At 37.4% G+C, this 22,500-nt stretch overlaps 1 protein-coding gene across 2 annotated transcripts in view; it reads left to right on the top strand.

Moving 5' to 3' along the window:
* itchb (itchy E3 ubiquitin protein ligase b) overlaps window positions 1-18,450 on the top strand; it is a 38,687-nt gene extending 20,237 nt beyond the window's left edge. For both annotated transcript variants that reach the window (XM_056248759.1, XM_056248760.1), the window contains exons 13-24: window positions 3,049-3,177; window positions 6,546-6,618; window positions 6,797-6,868; window positions 7,060-7,152; window positions 10,527-10,682; window positions 11,596-11,729; window positions 12,770-12,910; window positions 14,061-14,181; window positions 15,197-15,301; window positions 15,391-15,487; window positions 15,974-16,046; window positions 18,327-18,450. In XM_056248759.1, coding sequence (XP_056104734.1) covers window positions 3,049-3,177; window positions 6,546-6,618; window positions 6,797-6,868; window positions 7,060-7,152; window positions 10,527-10,682; window positions 11,596-11,729; window positions 12,770-12,910; window positions 14,061-14,181; window positions 15,197-15,301; window positions 15,391-15,487; window positions 15,974-16,046; window positions 18,327-18,426 — 1,294 coding nt within the window. In that variant the 3' untranslated portion in view covers window positions 18,427-18,450. The remainder of the gene's footprint in view (window positions 1-3,048; window positions 3,178-6,545; window positions 6,619-6,796; window positions 6,869-7,059; window positions 7,153-10,526; window positions 10,683-11,595; window positions 11,730-12,769; window positions 12,911-14,060; window positions 14,182-15,196; window positions 15,302-15,390; window positions 15,488-15,973; window positions 16,047-18,326) is intronic.
* The last annotated feature ends 4,050 nt before the right edge of the window (window positions 18,451-22,500 follow it).

The raw sequence follows: 22,500 nt of genomic DNA, 5'->3' as shown, positions 1-22,500 counted from the left end.
GTTCATGAAAACAAATTAACATGCGTTTTTTCAGATTATATTTAGTTTTGCTTGGAAAAAGCTGGCCCAAACCAGTTTTATTTCATCAATTACTGAAATAATTAAATATTTAGTAATAAGCTTTTATGACAGAAATATCACTAGGCTACATGTAACTTAAATCATTTAATTCCTTCATTATCAACACTGTCTAGAATAGCGATTTAAGTGTGAATTGTGACTTCTCTTTGTGTTAAATCAGCCTCAGACTCCAATAGCCGGTGGGGGGTTGGAGGGACAGTTCAGTGCTGTATCGAGCGCGCAGGACAATAGGCATAGGTGTTAATGTTCCTCTTTCATATGGAGAGCGAGGGAGACTAAATAAACTTGTTAAAAAGAGATTCAGCGCGAGAGAGGCAAAGAAAAACGCATGTTTTAATTTAATTATGTTGCTTTGGACAATTTTCGTTTTGTAGGCCTACTGTTTTAATTGTTTAATATAGCTGTCATTTCTTTGGCAATACAAATTTAAAATGTCGCAAGAATAAGATTAGCCTAGTGTTTCTTATTTTGCATCGCAAAAGAAATAAACTCTAAACCCGATGCAACCCTGTTTTAAATAAAAAAAACTGTCCCGACACTTTATTTAAACCTTGAAATGTTCGAACTTGGTTTCAAACTTAAGTAATTTTAGTGTTCTTTTACATTACACAATAATTTAGCAGACTAAAGACGTGCTTCTTCATTTTCATTTTCTGATGCAATCGGCTGACAATCTTCCTTCATCAGTTTTTGTCCTTTGTGCAGCGGCTGCGGTTCCAGGAATGTAGCAAATTTATGTTGTAATAATAATTAAACAAAACTCTTGACTTTAAATAAGTAAACAGTTATAAACAGTTAGCTATTTAAGCATCAAGAAGGTTAAACATAAACGCTGTAGGGCAACATCGGTTAACAACATGTATGCTACATTGAGATTCGATCCGAGTCGATTGAAGCTCCTCGAAGCTCGTGTTGTTGCGTTAACCACTGAGCTATCGTCTATACGTCTGTGACTGTTTTTATTGCAATGTTTTACTTTTTCATTATTTATTCAATTTCATTTCAGTAGCCTAATTTCAGTATTGTGATTATGAATTATTTTAACTACGTTTCACTTGTTGAATTCATCTGCTACCAGCTTTCAAACGCTCTGAATCAGTGCGGTGCGGCAGCAGATTACGCATTAGAGAGAATAAACAAACACTTTTCAGAGTCTATGATTGTAGCGCCTCTTGGCGGTAAAAGGCAGCAAATACACCCCACATTTTACCGCCGCGGTGGAACGGCTGATGTGGGCATTGTCATGGCTTGCCTCGACATTTGCGTTTGAATAGCGCGCGTCCTCCGTGGGCGTGTCAGATTAACGCGTAATGAAGTGTAATGAGCTGGGGAAAAAAAATCTGACAGCACTCTCTTTTCATACAGATTACATAAACTGAGAATATTTGTTTTTTATATAAATTACATCATTAAAAAGAAGAGAATTCAAGCTTCATAAAGAAAAACCTCTCGTGCCTGTATGACAAGTATTTGCAGAGTTAGAGTTAATTTTTCGGACGTGTTTCAGAATGGACTGCACTGACAGAGAGAAGGCAAAACTCGCATCATGTTTATTTTTCTTTATTTGACAAAAAGCACAAAACTTTGTTTTTATTGTGAGTATACAGAAAAATAATAGACAATTAACAGGATCGATTGATGTATAACACTTATATGTACGATCAAAATCAACAGAGTATTTTAAGTCTATTTTTCTGCTATGTGAAAAAAAAACGGCAAAACGCGCGGGCGCGTTTCTGGTCCCCAGAGGGTTAATGCCCTTCGATGTGTCCATTGTCAGGTATTAATGGATGACGGCGAGGCGTGAACCGAAGTCCATTAATACCTGACAATGGACTCCTCGAAGGGCATCAACCCGCTTATACCATGGTCACTTCCCAAATAACACATTTTTAAAACATTAGTTTAGATTTTAATTAGTTTTACAATCAAAATCTAAAGTTTTTACAAACAATAACTTGGTTTCCTTGGTCACGCCTGACGGTTTATTTAGCAACCGGAGATATTTATAGTGCGCTCAGCTCGGAGAACCCTTCAGTTTAGCTCACTTACGAGCCAGAAAGTTAACGTATTTTCATATGTAAGTTAGGCTTGTCTACCCATGGGCGTTACACTTTCGTTTTTTTTTAAACCTATAATTAAAACACACAGGTAGGCATAGTATAACGGCTAACTAGATGTTTGTTTTGATACCATAAATTGTAAACGGATACTTTGACTCCCTGTTGCTATGGTTACTCACAGCTGATGTAGCCAGCGCATTTATTTATTAATTTCGAACGGTAAACAGTCAGTTCCATAGATATCCATAATAAAGGCTAGATGTCTTACGGCGGAATCTCTATCGTCATCACCGCCGGCGGCCATCTTGTCACAGGCAAGCTTTCTGGCGTTCTCTGTGGTGCCTGATGTAAGATGAGTGATCAGCACGAACACAAATACTCTCATCTCGTTGAAATCTTGACGGATTTACAAACGGTTTGGTTTCTTACAAACGTTATTAACGTGGCTATAATTCTGGATGATTATTTATTTATACACTTATTATTCATAAGTAATGCAGTGTCATAACTTCATCTCTGACGTTTATAACAAACCAAACTGTTTGAAAATCGGTAGAAAATTGAGCAAGTTATGGTTATTTAAAAAGTACATGCACCATTAAAACACAATGTTACGAGTGAGCGAGCTGCCTGTGACAAGATGGCCGCCAGGTGCGGACGTCGACCTCCATTGGCCAGCAGCGCGGACGAGACATCTAGCCTTTATTAAGGATATCTATGGTCAGTTTCACCAGAACTCCTTTACTAGGTGTCCTCTATCACTTTTTAATGGACACCCTGCAGCCAATCAGAATCGAGTATTCACCCAGACCATGGTATAAAAGTGACCAGCTCGTCTGAAGAATCTTTTCATAAACTGTTGCTTGTTAAAGTGTTATAATGGCTGTGTGTCTGTGTTGTGCAGTTTGCTGAATGAGAAGGCGCTGCCTGAAGGTTGGGAGATGAGGTTTACGGTCGATGGCATCCCTTACTTCGTAGATCACAACCGGAGAACCACCACTTACATCGACCCACGGACTGGGAAGTCCTCCCTGTAAGTGCGAATGTCCATCAAACACTCGCTGAGTGACAGACCTGCATAGATGCTCATCAAATCATTATGTTGAAGTTAGGACTGTCAAAGTTAACGCATGCGATTTTAATACAAAATTATTAAAGGAACACTCCACTGTTTTTTTATATTAAACTATGTTATTCGCTTAACTAAGACGAGTTGATACATACCTCTCTCGTCTCAGTGCGTGCACTACATCGCTCTGGCGCGCAGCGACACTTTGATAGCACTTAGCTCAGCCCAGGTCATTCATTAGGATCCAAACAGAGAAGCGACCAAACACCTCCACGTTTTCCCTATTTAAATACAGTTACACGACCAAGTATGGTGACACAAAATAAAAAAAATAAAACGTGGCGCTTTTCTAAGCGGCTTTTTCTAAGTGTGTCACCATACTTGGTCGTGTATCTGTATTTAAATAGGGAAAACGTGGAGGTGTTTGGTCGCTTCTCTGTTTGGATCCTAATGAATGAACTGGGCTGAGCTAAGTGCTATCAAAGTGTCGCCGCGCGCCAGAGCGATTGAGTGCACGCACTGAGACGAGAGAGGTATGTATCAACTCGTCTTAGTTAAGGGAATAACATAGTTTAATATGAAAAAACAATTTATTGCAAAAAATGCACACAAATTACTGAAGCACGCAAAATTGCGTCATTAATGTAATTTATGTCACGCAGTTAGATGATCTTAGATGTTGGGAGTTTATCACACTTTTCTATTTCTATAGAGTTTATTTCTATTTAACCTGATTTACTTTCTCTGTTTGCGATAAGATCATTTTAAGTCGCTAAACTCTGGGAAAGTTTACAGTCCAGTGACCCAGTAAGCGATTTCATTCAAACAATCAGTCCAAAACTAGCCTGGGTGCCAGCCGAACTTAGTTCTGTCTGGACTTGATCTGTTGTGGAGCAACTATAGCCTAGTTCACACTACAGGATTATAAGCCCGATTTAAGCCCGATTTGCAAATCGTTGAGCTCGCCGACAGGTCAGGGTGTTATCGCGTGCAAATCGCGGGGGATTAGCGGGCGATGAACGCTCGCCAATCTGTTAGTATGAAAGAGCCAACAACGCATCAAAGACGCTCGCAGACGCCTCGCAGACGCGTCGCCGAGCCCAGAAAAATATCTAGCATGCTAGATATCCAGAGCTGTCGCCCGACTCAACCTCAGTGATGTCATGAGCTACAGCCAATCAAAGCAAGGCATGGGTTGCTCCAATCAGAGCAAGGCATGGGTCTTCGTCTTCTTCGCTGGGTATTGGCGCACGTGATGTTTCGCGTCATTTCCGGTTTGTTTTATCGCGTGATTTTTTTGTGACAAAACGTGGTTTGTAGACAAGATTGAATCGTTGGGTGACAGAGTTGTTGTCAACTCGTGTAGTGCATACCTCCTGTTGCGGATCAATCACGTTGTGTCGTGTGGTGTGAACAGCCCAACAACTTGAACACTCCTGATTTCACAGAGAGCAAGTCATGTAGTGTGAACCGCACAGTTCAGCCCGACGTTTTAAAATCATGTAGTGTGAACTAGGCTTATGATGATCAACAGTAGTGTAATCATCCACGTCACCAAAGAGCGCTTGGGTTGAATTCGTTTACAACAAAGATGGCTGCCGCTGGAGAATTTATGTGAAGATTCAGCCATCGCGTCTGTTATAGAAGATATCGACTGCGCATTCATTTTAAAAGAGGAACAGAACCGCGATCATGGCATTTGTCGATCGGAAAGATGTTTTTGACGTCCTTCCTACGGGATTCGGTCGATCCAATTGAGTGCAGACGAGGCATGTTTTTTCCTGGTTCGGTTAAAACGCGCCCCATAATCACAGCCCTATGGAGCAGATCAGACTCGCATTCTGACTAGCATCTGAGCATGACGACGTCAGGCTAGTCCAAAACAGCAGTAATGTAAGAACCAGGCTTATCACATCAGACCTGGCAGAGAGAACGGTGACCCGTGACCAAACACACGAGCTCTGTCACATTCTGGGATTGTTTCTGAAGAGCCCTCACGCATCACACTGTGTAAAATACAGACTGACCTGAACGTCTAAACCGCTGTATGGCCAAGTGATACGCTAGCTGCTTTTTACAGCTGTATAAAGCAATTTTAATATTTATTTATTTGTCATTTTTTATTAACTGAGTGTTTACTTTATGCTTGAAATGTATATTAGATAGGCTAGTTGTATTGTTAGGCAGAAGTTCCTCATGTAATGTTCTTTAGCTTGTTGATTTTTTTTCATGATATTCAGCTACAATTAAATGTTTTGCGAGTAAGACTTAAAATAAATGTGGATATCTGCTGGGTTTTTTTTTTTACCTTACTGGAATCTATAAGAATCGTAATCGTTAAAATTGAAACGACACCCAACCCTAATCATGATTAACAATTTGAGCCCTAGTATAAGTCCTAAATGTAGCCTAGTTTGTGACCTTGAGGTTCAAATTGTTTTCATATCGCATGTTCATATCGCATGTTCATTAGATTTAGCTTGGAGATGCACAATGATCTGTTTCAGGCAGGACCGTGTGTTCATCAGACCTCAGATGCGTAACTGGAAAAACGGGTGTGTTTGTGTGTGTGAAACTGAATTCGATTGTAATCTTCCGTGATGAGTCAGCTCAGAAAGTGCAAACACACCTCTCGCTGTCGAGCTGGAGAATGTGTGTATTGATTTACATGAAGTGTTTTTGAAGGTACAAAGCGATCCTCTATGTCATAGGAATGCGAGACATGCTTTTGATGAAGAGATAATCGCAAAAAAAAAAAAAAAACGCGTTACCCGTCACGAGCTTCTAGAAACGACTGTTATTAGGACTTTTACTCCATGTGAATGAGTGTTTCAGCTGATCTGGGGGCAGTTCGAGGACGTTTGTTAAGAAACCAGGCAGGATTAGCAGGCAAAGCAGTTTTACTGAAGTCATTTTCATATTTTGACATTGAATTGGTGACAGAGACTGCAAAACACCTTCTGTGAATGTGTATCTTTTCACATTATAATAAATAAAGATATTGACAATTTTAAAGTTACAATACATTTAGTTACAGATTCAGCAAGTCATTTGTTTCTCAATTGGTTTAACTTGTGAAATCCGAGTCAAATGGATGACTTCATTGCATGTTTATTTTTGTGTGCAAACCAGCGAGGACTACAGAATAGAAACATGTTTTTTGTGACTAAAGAATCACGACCACGTCTTTTTTGGCATTACTGCTATAGATTTAGTAGTGTGTTGACTCTACAGATCAATACTTGTATGCAGATTGAAACTAGGACCAACATATAAAGCAGTTTTAAGACTTGAATCTCTTTGTATAATGAGCTATTTCACTCTTTCCACAGTGAGAACGGTCCTCAAATCACATACGTACGAGACTTCAAAGCCAAAGTTCAGTACTTCAGATTCTGGTGTCAGGTGAGGGTTTCCTTTAGTTCGGCATATTTCATCCAAATGTGTTGTTATGGATGGATAAATACTGCATTTTTAATTCGCTAACATCTGAAGAATATTTATGATAATGCGAAATTTATATTTTAACTGGTTTAGTTCTATTTTAATCACCTTTTTGTTTGTTTTTAATTGTTCCTCATAGCAATTAGCGATGCCACAGCACATAAAGATCAACGTCGGCCGCAAAACGCTGTTTGAAGACTCGTTCCAGCAGGTACTGCTGTACACCTACAAAATATACCATAACTGTGATGTTTTTTCATTAGTAGCTCTAGCTTTTTTAAACCGGATCCCAGTTTTAAACGGATCTCTGATCCAGGAACAGGTTTGAGTGTTTTTAAACGCTTCAGAAACCTGCACGTTAGCATGAGAGTCTAGTGACGTTGTTCTGGTGTCTCCCTTCAGATCATGAGTTTCAGCGCTCAAGATCTGCGCCGCAGGCTGTGGATCATCTTCCCCGGGGAGGAGGGGCTCGACTACGGAGGCGTGGCAAGGCAGGTTTCATATTTCACTCTTTCTAGAGAAGAAATACCTAATCGAACCATTCTGTGCCTGCAGAAGTTATTTTTCACACATATTTTGGATATTTTAGCTTAAGACTATGTCTACAATGAAAGTACACACACAATGTTTATATATTTTTATATATATATATATATATATATAAAAAATAGCGTCATAGTCCAGCTTAAAGGGTTAGTTCACCCAAAAATTAAAATGATGTCATTAATGACTCTCCCTCATGTCGCTCCAAGCCCGTCAGACCTCCGTTCATCTTCAGGACAGTTTAAGATATTTTAGATTTAGTCCGAGAGCTTTCTGTCCCTCCATTGTAAATGTATGTACGGTATACTGTCCTTGTCCAGAAAGGAAATAAAGACATCATCAAAGTAGTCCATGTGACATCAGTGGGTTAGTTAGAGTGTGTTGAAGCATCGAAAATACATTTGGGTCCAAAAATTTCAAAAACTTGGACTTTATTCAGCATTGTATTGTGTTCTGGTTCTGTTGTGGATCCGCGTTCAGTGCCGCCGCTGATGTAAGACGCTGCTGACGTGTGTCTGGTGTGTGTGTGTGTGTGTATTCCGGTTCTGTTGTGGATCCGCGTTCAGTGCCGCTGCTGACGTGTGTCTGGTGTGTGTCTGGTGTGTGTGTGTGTGTGTGTGTGTATTCTGGTTCTGTTGTGGATCCGCGTTCAGTGCCGCCGCTGACGTAAGACGCTGCTGACGTGTGTCTGGTGTGTGTGTGTGTGTGTGTATTCCGGTTCTGTTGTGGATCCGCGTTCAGTGCCGCTGCTGACGTAAGACGCTGCTGACGTGTGTCTGGTGTGTGTGTGTGTGTGTATTCCGGTTCTGTTGTGGATCCGCGTTCAGTGCCGCTGCTGACGTAAGACGCTGCTGACGTGTCTCTGTTGTGTGTGTGTGTGTGTGTGTGTGTGTGTGTGTGTGTGTGTATTCTGGTTCTGTTGTGGATCCGCGTTCAGTGCCGCCGCTGACGTAAGACGCTGCTGACGTGTGTGTGTGTGTGTGTGTGTGTGTGTGTGTGTGTGTGTATTCTGGTTCTGTTGTGGATCCGCGTTCAGTGCCGCCGCTGACGTAAGACGCTGCTGACGTGTGTGTGTGTGTGTGTGTATTCTGGTTCTGTTGTGGATCCGCGTTCAGTGCCGCCGCTGACGTAAGACGCTGCTGACGTGTGTCTGGTGTGTGTGTGTGTGTGTGTATTCTGGTTCTGTTGTGGATCCGCGTTCAGTGCCGCCGCTGACGTAAGACGCTGCTGACGTGTGTCTGGTGTGTGTGTGTGTGTGTGTGTGTGTGTGTGTGTGTCTGGTGCGCCCGAGCTTCGTTTACAGTCTGAGGGAGACGCACGCTGGAAACAAAACAATCTTCGCAAACATGTCTAAGGATTTCCACACAGAGGAAGACTTGCATTTTTTTGCCCAGCAATATTAATTTGAACCCGAATACACGGACGCACCAGACACACACACACACACACACACACACACACACACACACACCAGACACACGTCAGCAGCGTCTTACGTCAGCAGCGGCACTGAACGCGGATCCACAACAGAACCAGAATACACACACACACACACACACACGTCAGCAGCGGCACTGAACGCGGATCCACAACAGAACCAGAATACACACACACACACACACACACACACACCAGACACACGTCAGCAGCGTCTTACGTCAGCAGCGGCACTGAACGCGGATCCACAACAGAACCAGAATACACACACACACACACACACACACACCAGACACACGTCAGCAGCGTCTTACGTCAGCAGCGGCACTGAACGCGGATCCACAACAGAACCGGAACACAATACAATGCTGAATAAAGCCGTAGTTTTTGTTATTTTTGGACCAAAATGTATTTTCGATGCTTCAACACATTCTAACTAACCCACTGATGTCACATGGACTACTTTGATGATGTCTTTATTTCCTTTCTGGACAAGGACAGTATACCGTACACACATTTCCAATGGAGGGACCGAAAGCTCTCGGACTAAATCTAAAATATCTTAAACTGTGTCCTGAAGATGAACGGAGGTCTGACGGGCTTAGGACGACATGAGGGAGAGTCATTAATGACATCATTTTCATTTTTGGGTGAACTAACCCTTTAAGTAAGTCCAGTGATGGTTCAATTTTGTTGTAAAAAAGTTAGTAATTTAGTTCATTTGCACATATATATATATATATATAACGGTTAGTTCCAGTCTTTCTGATTGGTCAATAGCTGTGTTTTATTCACGATAAAACACTGTTGACCGCATCACCCAACGGTTCTGTGTATCACTACACAACACCCTTAGCAACCACTCTGAGCAACCTAAACATGTTTGTTCTCATTAGTATTGTTCATTGAAGCTTATTGTGTTATGTTGAGTAAAGAATTGTGAGAGATCGAGTGAGTGTATTACCTGCATTTAGATATAGCATATTCCTTCAGGTCAGCCTATGTTCATAATAAACCATCCGTTTGAATGTCCTCTGCGATATTTTGTCCTATTTTGCCGTGCCTGACACTGAAGCAAGACTCAACAGACAAATGCTTTGACTAGCGCTCAGTGTTCACAATCACTAGTTTCAGTCCTTTTAAAAAGTCTTTAAAATAAAATAAAAACTCACTCATAAAGACAGTCTTTGCCGCCATCTAATGGCGTAAGAATGAAACTTCTGTTGCTGTTCATGGTATTAAGGGATATTTTTTGCAGAGGAAAAGTTGAAAACAACAGCATTTATTTGAAATAAAATCATTTGATCATTTTAATGCATCCTTGCTGAATAAACATGTTCATTTCTTTCAAAAAAATCTTACTGACCCCAAAACTTTTGAATGGAAGTGTATAATGTTACAAAATATTTCAGAAATAAAAATGCTTTTAAAAAAAATAACCTTTCTATTCATCTAAGAACAAACTGATTTTCAACATTGATAATAATCATAAATGTTTCTTGAGCATCAAATCATCATATTAGAGTGATTTCTGAAGGATCATGTGACACTGAAGACTGGAGTAATGATGCTGAAAATTCAGCTTTGATCGCAGGAATAAATTACATTTTATAATATATTCAAGTTGAAAACAGTTATTTAAAATTTTAATAATATTTCACAATATTACAGGTTTTTTTTTGTATTTTTAATCAAATAAATGCTGCCTTGGTGAGCAGAAGAGACATCTTTTAAAAACATAAAAAATCTTACGATCCCAAACTTTTGAACGGCAGTGTGTGTATATATATATGTGTGTGTGTGTGTGATTTAGTTTGAAAGCATCACTTGTGTGCTTCACCTCTTGTAATACTTTAAAATAATGCGTGCTGTGTGTTTGGTGCAGGGAGTGGTTCTTCCTGTTATCTCACGAGGTGTTGAACCCCATGTACTGCCTGTTCGAGTACGCTGGCAAAGACAACTACTGCCTCCAGATAAACCCCGCCTCCTACATCAACCCCGACCACCTCAAATACTTCAAGTTCATTGGACGCTTCATCGCCATGGTAATCTTGTTTTGCCATATTTGGTCATTGTCAGATTGTATTCCAAGTGCACTGTAAACCCGAATAAGTTGGCAAAACTAAAAAAAATGTAAGGCAATCGGTTGCCTCAATTTTTAAGTTAAGAAATTCAAGGTTTAAGTAAGCAGAACTTGCAGATTTTATTTTGTAATCATACATTTTAATTGCTCTTAACTTGAAATATGCGAGTAAGGTAATTCATACAAAACTTAAAATTATCATGTAATCTCAACCTAAATAGTAGTGGAAACTTCGCTATTTTTAACCAGCTAATTAAAAAAATGCTACCTTGCTAATTGGTGACACATTGCTTTGATAGCATTTGCATAGCATAGCACTTGATGAATGAGTACAGCAATTAAAAACATTTATCATACACTGTTCTCAAACCAAGCTCATGCTCCACTCGGGAACCCCTCCAAAAAAACAAATACCAGAAACTCTTCTAAATTAGCATAACAAAACATTAAACACTACTAAATCGCCCTCTTAACATTAATCTGGCACAAAAAAACATTACATAACACTTAATTTTAGCATTTACTCTCCCTTTTACGTGTCATGGCAAAGCATGCTGGGAAATAGAAATCCCAGCCCATTTTGAGTTAAATTTAAGTTTGTCTAAATTAAAAGAAACAAGTTCATAGAACTCAAATTCAACTTACTTAAAATGTGTCAGTTTTGTGAACTCAAAAATAAAAGAAAGTTCTACATACTCAATAAAGGTAATTTGATTGAACTAATTTGTATAATTTAAGTTGGCCCTACTCAAACCAATTAATTATTTTGAGCGTTAGGGTTAGTGGTGAGATTATTCGTTGTTAACAATTTTAACTGGGTTTGGGAAAATCTCTATGGTTCCAGTTTAACATGTTATTTTTTCTGATTCCTGTAGGCCTTGTTTCATGGGAAATTCATCGACACGGGCTTCTCGTTGCCGTTCTACAAGCGCATCTTGAACAAGCCGTGGGCTCTGAAAGACCTGGAGTCCATTGACCCCGAGTTTTACAACTCCCTCATCTGGATCAAGTCAGTTCACCTGCGTTACTGTACTCATGATGAATATTCATTTAGAATAAGTATAATGCATTAAAGTCTGTATGTGCTACCATGGAACTTCAATATAAAGGAGAAACTCGAAAAATTTGAATATGGTGCAAAAGTTCATTTATTTCAGTAATTCAACTTAAAAGGTGAAACTAATATATTATATAGACTCATTACATGCAAAGTGAGATATTTCAAGCCTTTATTTGTTATAATTTTGATGATTATGGCTTACAGTTTATGAAAACCCCAAAGTCAAAATTAGAATATTGTGAAAAGGTTTTCATATCTGTTATCCATAATCATCAAAATTATAACAAATAAAGGCTTGAAATATCTCACTTTGCATGTAATGAGTCTATATAATATATTAGTATATATATTATTACTAATAGTAATATATTATTTCTCCTGTAAACCATAGTTCCGACTGATTACCATATTCAAGTACGATTGATATTTACATAGTACTCTAAGGTACTTCAAAGAAGACTATAATGCTTTTGGATATTCTATACACATTCATGTAAATATAAGTTCTTAGATTATTTACTTTGTTCAATTAAATTCACATTTATTTGTGTAGCGCTTTTCACAATACACATCGTTTCAAAGCAGCTTTACAGAAAATGCATTACAAGTCCACATTACAATTTAGTTTTATCTGTTATTATCAGAGGAAACTCTACGTATTTCAGAAATGTACATATACAAAATCACAGTTAGCTAAAAAAAATATTATTTTAAACAATGTAATAATTTAAGGCAGAAACAATGAACTCGTTGTTTTTTATAGTCGCTTTAGACTATATACTGACAATAAATAAATACCATCCATTCAAATGATCACCAGAAATTATTGTATATGGATACTTTTTGTTAGTGGCACAAGTTATTATGACTTTCTGTGTATGTATGGTGTGTTTATAAACCCCACAGATGTTTCTCATGTCTGAAACGCAGCTCAGCGTAACGTGATTTCAGTCACAAACGCCTCTCAAAGTGTGTGTGTGTGTTGTCAGGGATAATAACATCGAGGAGTGTGGCCTGGAGATGTATTTCTCTGTGGATAAGGAGATCCTGGGTGAGGTTTCCACTCACGAGCTGAAGCCGGACGGCGGGAACGTCCAGGTCACGGAGGAGAACAAGGAGGAGTACATCAGGTGAACCTCTCAATCATACACTCTTCCTGCTTATCAAAGCCAAACCCCACACACACACACACATAAAGCCCTCGAGACGCTTTAAGGGCCTTTCACACACAGCGTGATTGAGTGACGTGAATATACAGTCAAACCTAAAATTATTCAGACACCAGATATCATTTTAACAATTACCAAGCATTGCTTGGTAATTGTTTGAGCTAAATTTATTATCTAGTTGTGCCATTAAATATCCTTAATGAACGACTCAAAAAGCATTTCGAACGTCTCAGCATGTTTTATAATTACCCAGAAATAAAACCTAGTTGCATGTTACCCCTCATGCATGTTATCACATCCGTCAAAAACATCGGCTGAATGGCGGTTGGAATATATTAGCGCTAAAAACATGGACATAACTCACTCATGAGCATCACTCACTTCACTCAATACTTGCCGGCTAAGTAATAAATAAATATTACCTTACGATCCACTGTTTTCAAATCCACATGGATGTCTGTCAAAAAATAATGTGAGAGGATACCTAACTGACTCTCATAAGCATAGATTCGAGAACCTGACAGGTGATTTTCATCAAATGTAGTTATCTTGCGGTTTAAAAAGTCCCATCAGGCTCATATTTTGGCAGGTCAGAGTCCAGATTTGAACTATATGGAGAATATTTGTTCTCACATTGAACTTAGATGAACTGGAAGACGTTTTTCAACCACTCAAGAACTGTTTGAAGCCATTAACATTGCTTTATCTTTATCTACTACAGTATTTATGCAATTCTTGCTAATTTCCTGACCAGTGATTTGTGATTAAAATGATTAAGACCATTAAAAAACTACTAAATATTTTACCATTTTTGGTTTGTCCAATTCCAATTCTGCCCAGGAAAGTGTGTCTGTATATATGTATTTTTTTATATATATATATATATATATATATATATATATATATTATTATTTATATTATTTGCCCGTAAAGTATGTTTCAAAAGCACGTTGTGTATTTGTAAGATGTTGTCTTTGAAGGTAGATGTGTGTAGACGCCGGGGATTGGCGCCCGGGATTGGGATTGGGCCGAAGCTGCTGTGTGTTAACACCTCTGCAGGTGTTGTTCAGTGTTTGCTGGTAGTAAATGTCCTGTTGTTCGCTCTGTTCAGGCTGGTGGCGGAGTGGCGGCTGTCTCGTGGTGTCGAGGAACAAACTCAAGCATTCTTTGAAGGATTTAATGAGGTTCTTCCACAGCAGTACCTGCAGTATTTCGATGCCAAAGAGTTGGAGGTGAGAGACGCTGATTTAAAATCACATAAATTCCACATGCCTAAAAAAAATACAGCTTATGCCCCGTTTACACGAAGGGAAGACGCAGATATTTCCCTGCGGTTTGGCCTCTCATTTACACGAAAACCCTGTTTTTATCACAGAAAACGATTATTTCTAAAATCTCTGGCTAAAGTGGAGATTTCCGTGTCGACTGGGAGAAATGGGGTTTTAGGTTCTCAAACGTCACATTATGCGCCAGAAAATGCTTAACGTCCCGTGAGCGCCCAGTTTGGCAGAGTTATGATGGCGCTCGACGGCGTATTTATGCGGGTTGATGTAAATGACAACTTTTTTAAAAACGATGTTGTGTGCACGTAATTATTATTGAAAACGAAGCGGGGAAATATTCGTTTCTCTAAATACCCACCTATGTGTAAATGTGGCCTTAAAGAGGACCTATTACGCCCTTTTTCAAAGTCTTGATTTTGTTTTTCTCTACTAGAACAGGTTTTCATGCCTGAATGTTCAAAAAACACATTATTTTCCTCATATTCTCCATTGTTGCGGCTCCTCTCTTCCCAGTCTGTCAGTAACGCTCTGTTTACTTCCTGTCTCTATGAAGCCCCTCCTTCTGAAAAGCACACTGTGCTCTGATTGGTCGGCTGGAGCAATGTGTTGTGATTGGCCGAGCGCTTCGAGTGTGTTTAGGGAAATGTCCCGCCCCTTTCCATAAACGCCAGTTTAACACACTACTGACTAACTCAACCAGGCCCCGCCCCTTTATTCTGCGTATTAATTATTATAATGAGGAATATTGTGACGTGTTCGTTCCCGGAAGAAACACTGACACTGATATGGAGAATAACTGATCGTTTTCATGCTCAAACAGCAACATTACACACTAAAGAAACGTCCTCTTTAAGCATATCTGAATGTCATTGAATTAAATAACAAAATGGAGTGACATTAGAAGTGTGCGAATAGTTTTCTGTTGCATGCATTCAGTGTTTAACAGTGTTGCTTTGTGTCGTAGGTGATGTTGTGTGGCATGCAAGAAATCGATCTGAATGACTGGCAGAGGAACAGCATCTACAGACACTACACCACGTCCAGTAAACAGATCCTGTGGTTCTGGCAGGTACGGACTCAGCCCTCTCCTTCAACTGGGGTAAATTACTCATCTTTTACATCGCACCCAGTTTTCAGACACTCTCTCTTTCTCTGTAGTTTATTAAAGAGATGGACAATGAGAAGCGCATGAGACTGCTGCAGTTCGTCACCGGTACCTGCCGCCTGCCTGTCGGAGGATTCGCAGACCTGATGGGTGAGTTATTCCACATGCACATCGGTTTATTATATAGCACTTTTTACAATACAGAGTGTTTCAAAGCAGCTTTACAGAGTGATAGATAGCAGGAAAATAATGCAACAAAGTTTGTTTCGGCTGTACAGCAGATCTAGAAAAAAATAGCGTCATAGTCCAGCTTAAAGGGTTAGTTCACCCAAAAATTAAAATGATGTCATTAATGACTCTCCCTCATGTCGCCCCAAGCCCGTCAGACCTCCGTTCATCTTCAGAACACAGTTTAAGATATTTTAGATTTAGTCCGAGAGCTTTCTGTCCCTCCATTGTAAATGTGTGTACGGTATACTGTCCTTGTCCAGAAAGGAAATAAAGACATCATCAAAGTAGTCCATGTGACATCAGTGGGTTAGTTAGAATGTGTTGAAGCATCGAAAATACATTTGGGTCCAAAAATAACAAAAACTAGGACTTTATTCAGCATTGTATTGTCTTCCTTGGTCGCAGGGAGTAACGGAGCGCAGAAGTTCTGCATCGAGAAGGTCGGGAAGGAGAACTGGCTTCCCCGAAGCCACACATGGTACACACACACACTTCACACACACATTATATTCATCTGAGCTGTTCACATTTCTCTTGATGTGATCTGGTGTTGACTAGTTTATTCTGTGTATTTAAGCGTGAGCTGTGTGAGTACAGCGTGCCATCATGTGTCAGAGGAGGCTTTTGTTAAAGTAGTAGTTTAATGGTCAACTGTCCATATACATCATTTCTTAATGATTTAGAAAATGGATTAATATGGAACCATTTTTGGTCATTAACGCGCTGAGTGGGATTTTTTTTTTTTTAAATCTGACATAACACAAAATCTTTAAATGCACCAGAAATAATGTTGCCGCTAATCTTTGACATATTCAAGACTGTGATAATCCAAAGCTAAAGTTTCCTCTTTGCATTTAGTGTATGGAAAATAATTACATTTTTGTGTTTTTTCCTCTTGGTATTGCCACCAAAACTGGTATTTAAAGGGTTAAAATCCTGAAATAAAATAAATATTTGGTAGTTATGACAAGGACTGATGCTGGTTAAAAGATTTAACTTGGTAAAAGTGGAAAATAATATATAATATTTTAGGCAATGTTTAATATGTGACCATTTTTGGTCATTAATGCACTCAACGGCGTAAAATATATAATGCAGCACAAGGGTTAATTAGTAGGCAAAAACATTTTTAATTATTATTAGTATTATTATTATTATTATAAATCAGCAATTCATATTAATATAATAGCATTAATAACTTATATTAACAATTATTAATATTGTTATTATTGGAATAATATTTTTTTAATTATTTATATTTATGTATTTTTATAATTATACAGGTGAAACTCGAAAAATTAGAATATGGTGCAAAAGTTCATTTATTTCAGTATTTCAACTTAAAAGGTGAAACTAATATATTATATAGACTCATTACATGCAAAGTGAGATATTTAATTTGTTATAATTTTGATGATTATGGCTTACAGCTATAAAAACCTTTTCACAATATTCTAATTTTGACTTTGGGGTTTTCATAAGCTGTAATCCATAATCATCACAATTATAACAAATAAAGGCTTGAAATATCTCACTTTGCATGTAATGAGTCTATATAATATATTAGTTTCACCTTTTAAGTTGAATTACTGAAATAAATGAACTTTTGCACCATATTCTAATTTTTCGAGTTTCACCTGTATATTGATCATAGTGTCCATTAGGTAACTTTAGTTAATGTATGAATTAATATTAACTTTATTAACGTTATTTAATAAAAATTCAACTCTTTACTGTTAGTTCATGTTAGCTCAGGTCCATTAAATAATTTAAATTATATTAATATATTAAAATAATAACAGATACAACTTTTGATTTTAATAATGTATAAAACTTTTTTTCATTGTTAGATCATGTTAACTAATGTCAACTTAATTGTAAAGTGTTACTAGTTGTTATTGACTTTTTTATTCATTTAATTATTCAATAGTTATCTAAATGATTAAATGTAATTAGTTGTAAACCTAAAGCATTTATTCACTATATTTTTTAAATTAATAAGTTATCAATTTATTAATTTATTGATTAAAAAAATATAGTAAATAAAAAATGTAATTAAATGTAATTAGTTACTAAATTATTAAATGTAATTAGTTGTAAATCTTAAGGCATTTTTTTTATTTACTATAATTACATTTAATAATTTAGTAACTAATTACATTTAATTACATTTTTATTTACTATATTTTTTAATTAATAAATTGTAACTTATTAATTAAAAAAATAGTTGTAAATCTTAAAGCATTTTTTATTTACTATAATTACATTTAATAATTTAGTAACTAATTACATTTTTTATTTACTATATTTTTTAATTAATAAATTGTAACTTATTAATTACAAAAATAGTTGTAAATCTTAAAGCATTTTTTATTTACTATAATTACATTTAATAATTTAGTAACTAATTACATTTAATTACATTTTTTATATACTATATTTTTTAATTAATAAATTGTAACTTATTAATTAAAAAAATAGTTGTAAATCTTAAAGCATTTTTTATTTACTATAATTACATTTAATAATTTAGTAACTAATTACAGATTTTATTTACTATATTTTTTTAATTAATAAATTGATAACTCATTGTTTTTAAGTGACACTCCTAGCGCTTCATATACTCGTGTGATTCTTTACACATTTGCAATATGTATTCATACGTGTGTATACTGCTTATAATAATCATAAAATCAATAATTATTGCGATTGTAATGCAGCATATGCAGTAAATGTTCCTGCGTTTCTCGTGCTTCAGTTTCAATCGTCTGGATCTTCCTCCGTACCGAAGCTACGAGCAGCTGAAGGAGAAGCTGATGTTTGCCATCGAGGAGACGGAAGGTTTCGGACAGGAGTGAGACGCTCACACACACACACACACACACTAGTTTAACTGAGAGGACAGACCATGACTCGATGATCCGGCACACCGGTGCATTATGGGAAATTGGGGGTTTCTGCACTCACCTGTCACTTGGTATTCATTTTTCTATTCCCCATGAGACGAAGAGGGCTTTATGCAAGCGTAGATGCGTGACTCTACATGTGATTAATCCAGCAAGACGTTTCTCCACGACTCCAGGAGAAGATCGTAATGATTCACGAGAGCTCTGTGAATGTGTGTGTTTATGTTTGCAACCCTGCGACGGGTCTCCTCCTCGTGCCTTTTCTCCTCACTGTCATCCAAAAACACACCTGGGTTGTGGAAGTGTATCTCTCTGAAAGCGCTCGAGCGCCGGTCCACATCACGACTCACCAAAACATTCATTTCAAACTGTCAAGAAATGCCCGTTTTCATCCCAAAATCAAAATAATTTTTTTTTTTTTTTTTGGTGATATTTTGCATTGCCACTTTGAAATTAAAACAGATTCATGACAAATTTTCACAAATTCTCATTGTAATATGGAATAAAATATTTTCCATGTGTTCTTGTCACGGTAAAGTGAAAAGTGTATACTTGCTATTGTAAGTATACGTTTTGCTCTAATGAGTTTAACTTGTGCTGATCTAAATAAAAAAGAAAATAAATATTTAACCAAATTAATACATATTTTAAATAACATACAGAAATGTTGTGAGGTAAATGTTCGATTGCCATGAAAAATTAAAATAATGGTGCAATGCCCAAAATATTAATGATCCTATTCTCTCTCTCTCTCTCTCTCTCTCTCTCTCTCTCTCTCTCTCTCTCTCTCTCTCTCTCTCTCTCTCTCTCTCTCTCTCTCTCTCTCTCTATATATATATATATCTTTCTATCTCTCTCTCTCTATATCTCTATCTCTCTTTCTCTCTCTATATATATATATATATATAAATCTCTCACACACACATACATATATCATACCTGTCAACATTTGGTTTTCAAAATCCGGGAGATTTCTCCGGGGGGGGGGGGGGGGGGGGGGGGTATGTACAACTTGTAACGACTGGAAATAAGGTGTGGCCCCTTTAAGAGCTATGCGCTCCCTGTTGAACTGTCGGCAGTATTGTATTGTATGTGCCTTGGGCCTCGAACACCCCTTTTACTGTCAATGCGAACACCCCATGTATGCGGGTAATTTCTGTTTGATGCTAATTTTTATCTTATTTTGTTTACTAAGTAACGATGTGGACAGTAGAACGTGTGACAGACAGTTAGGCTACACGAGTTAGATTTGGGAATAAAGTGCGAGTTGTGAGATGCCAATCGCCTCCGTGTGTCTGTCTGGCCTCTGCAACGCGTTACAAACTGTACTTCAGTTTCATTGCGGGGACACCACCTTCACCTGCCATCATGTCTATCGGCTCGCTTTCGGGTTAAACTTTCCGCGACTGCGCAACTGGGTTATAGGTTGCCAGGTTGAGGTGACAAACGGGTTGAAATTGTAAATGGTCTGTGGATTGTGTGAATATAATGCATTTAATACAATCTGGCAACTGGTCAACATTAGACAAACATATTGGTCCGATTATTCATAAAGGAGTTTGGGCCATGCAAATTACGGGAGTTTCCCGGGAGAAATAACAAACCGGGAGGGGTCCGGGAGATAGGGCTAAAAAACGGGAGAAACCCGGGAAAAACGGGAGTGTTGACAGGTATGACATATATATATATATATATGCATGTTTGTGTGTAAATTAAAACATCTATTAATACGGAAACAACAAAAGATATAAATAACTGGGTTAACCATCTTTTGGGGGTGAGAATACTAACGTGCCTAAGACTTTTGCACCGTGTATGTGTGTGTATATGTGTATGTATGTAATTGTGTGTTTGTATTAATAGATGTTTTATTTCTCTCACACACACACACATATATATATATATATATATATATATATATATATATATATATATATATATATATATATAAAAAATGTTTTAATGTGTATCTTGATTTTGTGGTGAAATATGGCCTTGACATTTCTAAAATGATGAAATTGACTAAAAGTTCCTGTTTTGGAATCAGAGCCTGGAGTTCTTGTGCTCTTGTCTCTGGTGTGTTTAATTTCACGCTCTGGTTCTCTAGCACAGATTCACATTACTGAATAATTTCTCTGAAATTGTGTCATTTCTGATGCGCAACAGACGTGGCCCTTGCCTCGAATCCCTGAAGCGATAATGTGAGTTAATCTTGGGACTAATATTTGTGAGAGGGCAGTATTTATTAGAGGTGCGCGCGTCTGACTGACAGCGGGTATCGAGCGCTCTAGTTCTATAGGGCGACTGCTTTTTAACGCGTCTTTTTAAGTATTCTGGAAGCTCTTTGGCTGTTCAGATTGTCGTTTATTTCATGTTTCATGAATTATTTGAAGTGATACTAGTCTAAACCACTGGAGCACAAAAGCCCCACTTATAGCGTGCAGCTGTGGTTCAGTGCATTGCATTATGGGTAATAATATCAAGGCTCGAATGGGTGACTGTCTTTTTTTATTAAAGAAAATAAATCAACATCAAATATTTATTTCAATAGCTATTTTTATCCAAATTACCCTGTTTGAATGAGTATTTAACTAGTGAAATCCCCAGGACAATGGTTTATTATTAAGTGACAAGGCTTTAATTTTAACTTTTATTTCCGACTGATCCAAACAACTTTGACTCTGTATATGAACTGAATCCTGTACATGTGTGAATACTCTCCTCTCTGTTCTGATAATTCAAATGATTTTAGTATTAAAGTAGAAGCGACTGCTTTCACGGTTGTTTCAGAGTTTATTTACTAGAGTTGATTTGTATGTATAGTCATATGTGAAAAGATGTTCAGCAGCTGAATAAATAATTCTATGGGAAATGTCTTGTTGTTGGTGTTTTTTTGTTTTTTTTTGACCTGAACTCTGTTCATAATGTAAGGAAATGAGTTTCAGCAACAAATCCACATGGGATGATATGTTACTTTCAAGGGGTCATGACATGAGAAATCAAATTTGCCTTGATCTTTTGAAATATAAAAGGTCTTTGTACCATTAAAACATCCTGCAAGTTTTAGAGCTTAAAACATCATCCTCATTAAAAACAACGCATTTATTTTACCAAGCTCCAAAATCAAGCTTTTTATATATAGCAGCATCTGTGACATCATACATTTGCATATGACTGTCCCCATCAAGATATTGACCAATAGTAATACAGCATTGCACCATAGGCCCCGCCCACTGAGTTCGGTTGACGACAGAAAAACGATCGCTTTGACGCGTCCATATAAACCTCTCATTATTAGTGTCTCTGTAATGTAGAGATTCATAGGGATCCCAACGTCAGAAACAAGTGGGTGCTTTATTTTTAATCGCCAGAGGATTATATTTGTTCAGAGCATTTTGTTTTATAATCGAGAGAGTTCGCAAAGATACTTTTCTTGACAGATGAAGTAGCGACTGTGTTGAATCTGATAGCAGCTGAATCATAAACCGTAAGTAAATGATTTTATAATGCTTTGTCTGTAAATTATGGTTTTATATGAATGATTTTATATGGATAATGTTTTCAAAACACTTGAGTGCAATAGCGAATGAGTTTTGATATGTTAGTCAATAACAGTGGCCGATTAACTGACAAGCCTTAAAGGAGCCGCGTCTTAAAAACTCATTTCAGAATGTAGAAATTAATCGTTTTTATGCACATATATTTGTTTTGTGTGTGTGTGTGTGTGTGTGTGTGTGTGTGTGTGTGTGTGTGTGCAAAACTTTATTAACATTATAAGTGAACCTCAAAGAACATATTAAAATAAATAAAAAGTCCATGTAATGATGACCCCTTTAAAAGTTGAAAATCTTGTTAAAGCATATTAAAAAAACAACACGTATGGCATGAAACATCACAAAACAATCCACAGACAGCCAATGGAAGCCGCTATAAACCGTACAGAGATCCATCTTTTTACATTTAATTTATTTGTACTTTTAGTCAATTTAGTACATGAAAATTTAATACTTAAAAAAAAAACGAAAG

The sequence above is a fragment of the Rhinichthys klamathensis genome, unplaced genomic scaffold, assembly GCF_029890125.1.
Source record: "Rhinichthys klamathensis goyatoka isolate OS25496 unplaced genomic scaffold, OSU_Roscu_1.1 h1tg000058l_1, whole genome shotgun sequence".
NCBI lineage: Eukaryota > Metazoa > Chordata > Actinopteri > Cypriniformes > Leuciscidae > Rhinichthys > Rhinichthys klamathensis.
This window is presented reverse-complemented; position numbering and strand designations above follow the sequence as displayed.